Here is a 4,940-nt window from a genome sequence, read left to right as displayed (position 1 = left end):
ATTCTTGCCCCCCCATCCACATTCTTGGCACCCCCTCCACATTCTTGGCACCCCTCCCACATTCTTCCCTTCCTACTCCCCCCCCGCTCACCACATTCACCGTTACACACACACACACATCCCCCTTTCTATGGATACTGTCCACAATCCCTCATGGAGTGCAGTGGTTCAAGATGGCAAGTGACCACTACCTTCTCGAGTGCCATTAGGGATGGCTGAGATCACGATGCCCAAGTTGCAAGTCATAAACTTTTACAAATGGAAAACTTTGGTCACATATGTTTCCTTTCAACAGTATTTGAATTCTGTGCCAAATGATTCTTTGCAACATGGTTTTCTATATTATGAATTGTGTATCTTAAAATGAGTTACATTGTTTATCTAGCTTTTCTTTAAGTGCATCAAGTTTTGATCTCAGCTACTCCGGGCGGTAGCAAGGTCTACACATTCCAACCAGAGTAATGAGGTATTCTTGAATTCTTCATTGGATATGTTTGTCATTGTCTTGGATTTGATCTTGCCTGCCAATAGAAATATCTTCTCTACGTCTGTCCTATCAAACCCTATTCTAATCTTAGAGAAATTTGACATCTCCATAAGGATTGTCAGCAAATGAATACAGAGTACTGGGCTAATGGTAAGATTCTTGGTAGTGTGGATGAGCAGAAAGATCTCGGTGTCCATGTGCATAGATCACTGAAAGTTGCCACCCAGGTTGATAGCGTTGTTAAGAAGGTGTACAGTATGTTAGGTTTTATTGGTAGAGGGATTGAGTTTCGGAGCCATGAGGTCATGTTGCAGCTGTACAAAACTCTGGTGCGGCCGCACTTGGAATATTGCGTACAGTTCTGGTCACCGCATTATAGGAAGGATGTGGAAGCATTGGAAAGGGTGCAGAGGAGATTTACCAGGATGTTGCCTGGTATGGAGGGAAGGTCTTATGAGGAAAGGCTGAGGGTCTTGAGGCTGTTTTCGTTAGAGAGAAGGTTAAGAGGTGACTTGATAGAGACATACAAGATGATCAGAGGATTAGATAGGGTGGACAGTGGGAGCCTTTTTCCTTGGATGGTGATGGCTAGCATGAGGGGACATAGCTTTAAATTGAGGGGTGATAGATATAGGACAGATGTCAGAGGTAGGTTCTTTACTCAGAGAGTAGTAAGGGCGTGGAATGCCCTGCCTGCAAAAATAGTAGACTCGCCAACTTTAAGGGCATTTAAATGGTCATTGGATAATAATGGAATAGTTTAGGTTAGATGGGCTTCAGATTGGTTTCACAGGTCGGCGCAACATCGAGGGCCGAAGGGCCTGTACTGCGCTGTAATGTTCTATGTTCTATGCACCATAGAAAGCATTCTATCTGGATGCATCACGGCTTGGTACAGTAACTGCACCACATAGGACTGTAAGAAACTACAGAGAGTTGTGAACACAGCTCAGTCCATCATGTAAGCCAATCTTCCATCCACTCACTCTACCTACACTTCTCACTACCCTGGAAAGGCAGCCAACATCATCTAAGACCTCTCCTATCACAGATATAATCTTTTCCAACCTCTTCCTTCAGGCAGAAGGTAGAAAAGCTTCAACACACATACCAATAGATTCAAAAACAGCTTCTTCCCCACTGTTATTTGACTTCTGAATGGACCTCTCAAATTTCAAATCTAATGTTGATCTTACTTTTTGTTCACATTTGCAGCCGTAACTTTGTATTCCTCGTTCTGTTCTTTCAGGCAGTGACCTTTGTATAGTATGATCTGTCTGTACTGCATGCATAACAAAACTTTTCGCTCTACCTAGATACATGTGACAATAACAAATCAAATCGAATTCTATCAAGTTACCTCTCAGTTCTCTCTTTTCCTCAATGAAGAGTTCCAGCCTGGTTAAAATTTTCTGATTGGTATCTCTTTGGTGTTATTCTAATAAATCCAACTGTTGCACCTCCCCCTGTGCCTGTGTCTTTTGTATTTGATCTAAATTTTGAATTTGGTTGGTGTTTATATTGTTGCAATTGTGCCAACTCATTGTAAAGGTGAGTAGGTTACGGCGGTGAGGCCAGCTAGTGTTAGCATCGCATATAAACATTTTGTCTACTCCTGTGACTCTAGAAATGTCTGTTGGTATGGTCAAAAGTGGTTTAATGGCTTTGTTTTAAAATGCAGAAAACTGATTTAAAGCACAGAATGCTGATGGATGTTAAAATAATACCGTGCTAATTGTTACTTAATTTGTAAACTTAGATGTTATTTTCCTGTTTCAGAAGTTTTAAAGGAACTTGATGATGCTTATGAAAAGTATAAGCAGGAAACGGACATCACTCAAAGAAAACGACTGCTGCATCAACTCCAGCGAGCATTAATTAACTCTCAAGAGCTGGGAGATGAGAAAATTCAGATTGTTTCTCACATGAGTGAGCAAGTAGAGAATTGTGCAAGGGAGATGGATAGTCACTCAGAATGTTTTGAGGACCTAAATGAACATGAGAGGTCTATTGAGAAGATCAAAATGGAGGTGTCTCAAGCAGAAAGACCTTCCCGAAGGCTGCGTCGACAGAAAAACGGTGAAAACCGTGACTTGTGTCATGTTGGTAATGAAACTGAAGAGGGAGAGGAGCCTCCTAAAGAGAAAAGATCAAAATCCTCAAAAAAGAAGCGCTCAAAAGCTAGACCTGAAAGGGAAATCTCCCCCATTGACTTTCCTATCGATCCAAACGAACCCACTTACTGCCTGTGCAACCAAGTATCTTATGGTGAAATGATAGGATGTGATAACGACGAATGTCCAATTGAGTGGTTTCATTTTTCTTGTGTAGGCTTAACATACAAGCCAAAAGGCAAATGGTATTGTCCTAAATGCAGAGGTGATACTGAAAAGACTATGGACAAGTGCATAGAAAAATCAAAAAAAGATAGGAAGTCAAGGTAGTGACTACAATAAATATTACACAGTTTCAATAACTTTCAACATCATGTATAAGGCATCAGCTTAAATTGTATGTATAACTATGCAATCATTTTTACTATTGTATTAAACATGGCTGAATTTTAATTAATGTATATTGACTTGTGTACCCAAATGACATTTGCGAAGAATTGCTTATTTAAGCAGCTTTTAAATGAGCTCAAAGTAGCCGAATACATATCTCTCTGCATCTATGGATTTAACATCTAGGAAGTGTATAACACGTAAGGAGAGTACAATCCTCATGTTGAGAGACTGGAAGTGGTAACTTAGTTTATTGCAAAGGTTGGTCAGATATAATTTGTGTGGCCCTTCAGGTTTAGTCTAACACAATTTGGTGCTTACAATAGCAACACAGTGTTATATCTTATAGATTCTGGGGTCATATTTAGGAGTTAAACTTTAGCTTGTGGTACTTTAAGTAGATTTGACAGAAAGCTGCTTTAAATATTTGTGCAAGTGCACTCCCATTATTCTGAGAGAAGCAAAATAGTCTGTATCTTGAACCACATTATTACCTCCAGCACCATCATCAGCATGAGATGTCAAATGTGAGGCACTGAATTGAGGGTCAGTTTTGATTAGCACTTGTGTTCTCACTTGGCCTCTTCCTACATCTCCATGATAAACATAAGTGAAATTCTCATGTATCCTGAAACTCCTAGAAAAGCCATTTCATTTTCTAGAAGAATAAACAGAATCCTGAATTGTTGTAGTCTTTCAGCCTGTTGAGTCTGCACCAGCTCTGAATGAGCATTGACTCAATGCTACTTTACTGCCTTTTCCCCATAACGCCGAATATAGTTTCTGTTTAAATAATCAGCTGATGTCCTTTTGAATGCCTCAGTTGAACCTGCCTCCACCATGCTTCCAGGTATTCCAGACTTTAACTATTCACTATGGGACAATTTTGTTTTTCTCACATTGAGTATGCATATTATTTGCAGAATAAGGATATGTGCCCTCTCATTCTAGATGTTTTCACGAAACAGAACAGTTACTCCCCATTTACACTGTCCAGATTCCATTGTGGTGAAGAAAGAATCTATCAAAGCTCCAAACTGTCTTCAAAACTGATGTGTCTCATCCAGAATCATTCTCATAACCATCTTCTGCATACTACCTGATATGTTTTCATCCATTTTAAACTGTAGGACCCAGAACTACTCAGTACTCCAGCAGAGATCTAAATTCAGCTAACCTCAGTGCATCACCTCTCAGTCTCCTCACTGAACTTCAGCCAAGTGCCCTCCTTATAGAATTTGGAAGCATTGCAAACTGTATCTTCTGCAAGCTGAAAATTGTTCCCTGCATGCCAAGGTCAGGACCTTCAATATAAAGCAAGGGTCCCTATACCAACTCCTAGTTAACATCCCAGTAATCAATGTGGTAAACCTTTGCTGCATTTCCTCTATAACAAGGACATCCTCCCTCAGATAAGGAGACCAAAACTGCGCGCACAATATTCCAGGTGTGGCCTCATCAGTGCTCTGCATAATTCTAGCAAGACATCTTTGTTCCTGTACTCAAATCCTCTTGCTATGAAGGCCAATGTACAGTTTGCTTTCTTTACCTAGTGAACTTGCACACTTACTTTCGGTGACTGGTACACATAGACATCCAGGTCTTGTTGAACATTCCCCTCCCAATTTGTAGCCATTCAAATAATAACTTGCCTTCCTGGTTTTTTTTGCTTCCAGAGTTAATTCTTTTCTTGGTTTAAAGAAAAATGCAAAACACAGCTTTACTATAGACGAAATCTCAGGGTTTGCAATAGAGTTAAGTTGGTTATTCCAAAAATTGTTTTTTCAGAACACTCCAAATACCCCCTTAAGCAAGTTGCTATTAATTCCACCACTGTTATTCCAATTCCTTGTATAAATTTTTAAATTATGCAACTAGAATAATTATTGTCTTGATATAAAATGTCAAGATAAGAGAATGGAAGCTATCAATTTAATATGTAAAATAGG

The 4,940-nt window shown here is 39.7% G+C and overlaps 2 protein-coding genes across 3 annotated transcripts in view; one reads left to right on the top strand and one right to left on the bottom strand.

Moving 5' to 3' along the window:
- The window catches only part of ing2 (inhibitor of growth family, member 2), a 4,143-nt gene extending 1,089 nt beyond the window's left edge, over positions 1–3,054 (top strand). For both annotated transcript variants that reach the window (XM_048621414.1, XM_020521760.2), the window contains one exon: positions 2,267–3,054. In XM_048621414.1, coding sequence (XP_048477371.1) covers positions 2,267–2,931 — 665 coding nt within the window. In that variant the 3' untranslated portion in view covers positions 2,932–3,054. The remainder of the gene's footprint in view (positions 1–2,266) is intronic.
- The window catches only part of LOC109920854, a 174,135-nt gene that overhangs the window by 56,193 nt on the left and 113,002 nt on the right, over positions 1–4,940 (bottom strand). The gene's annotated exons all lie outside the window — the stretch shown is intronic.

Source organism: Rhincodon typus, chromosome 3, assembly GCF_021869965.1.
Source record: "Rhincodon typus isolate 14 chromosome 3, sRhiTyp1.1, whole genome shotgun sequence".
Lineage (NCBI taxonomy): Eukaryota > Metazoa > Chordata > Chondrichthyes > Orectolobiformes > Rhincodontidae > Rhincodon > Rhincodon typus.
This window is presented reverse-complemented; position numbering and strand designations above follow the sequence as displayed.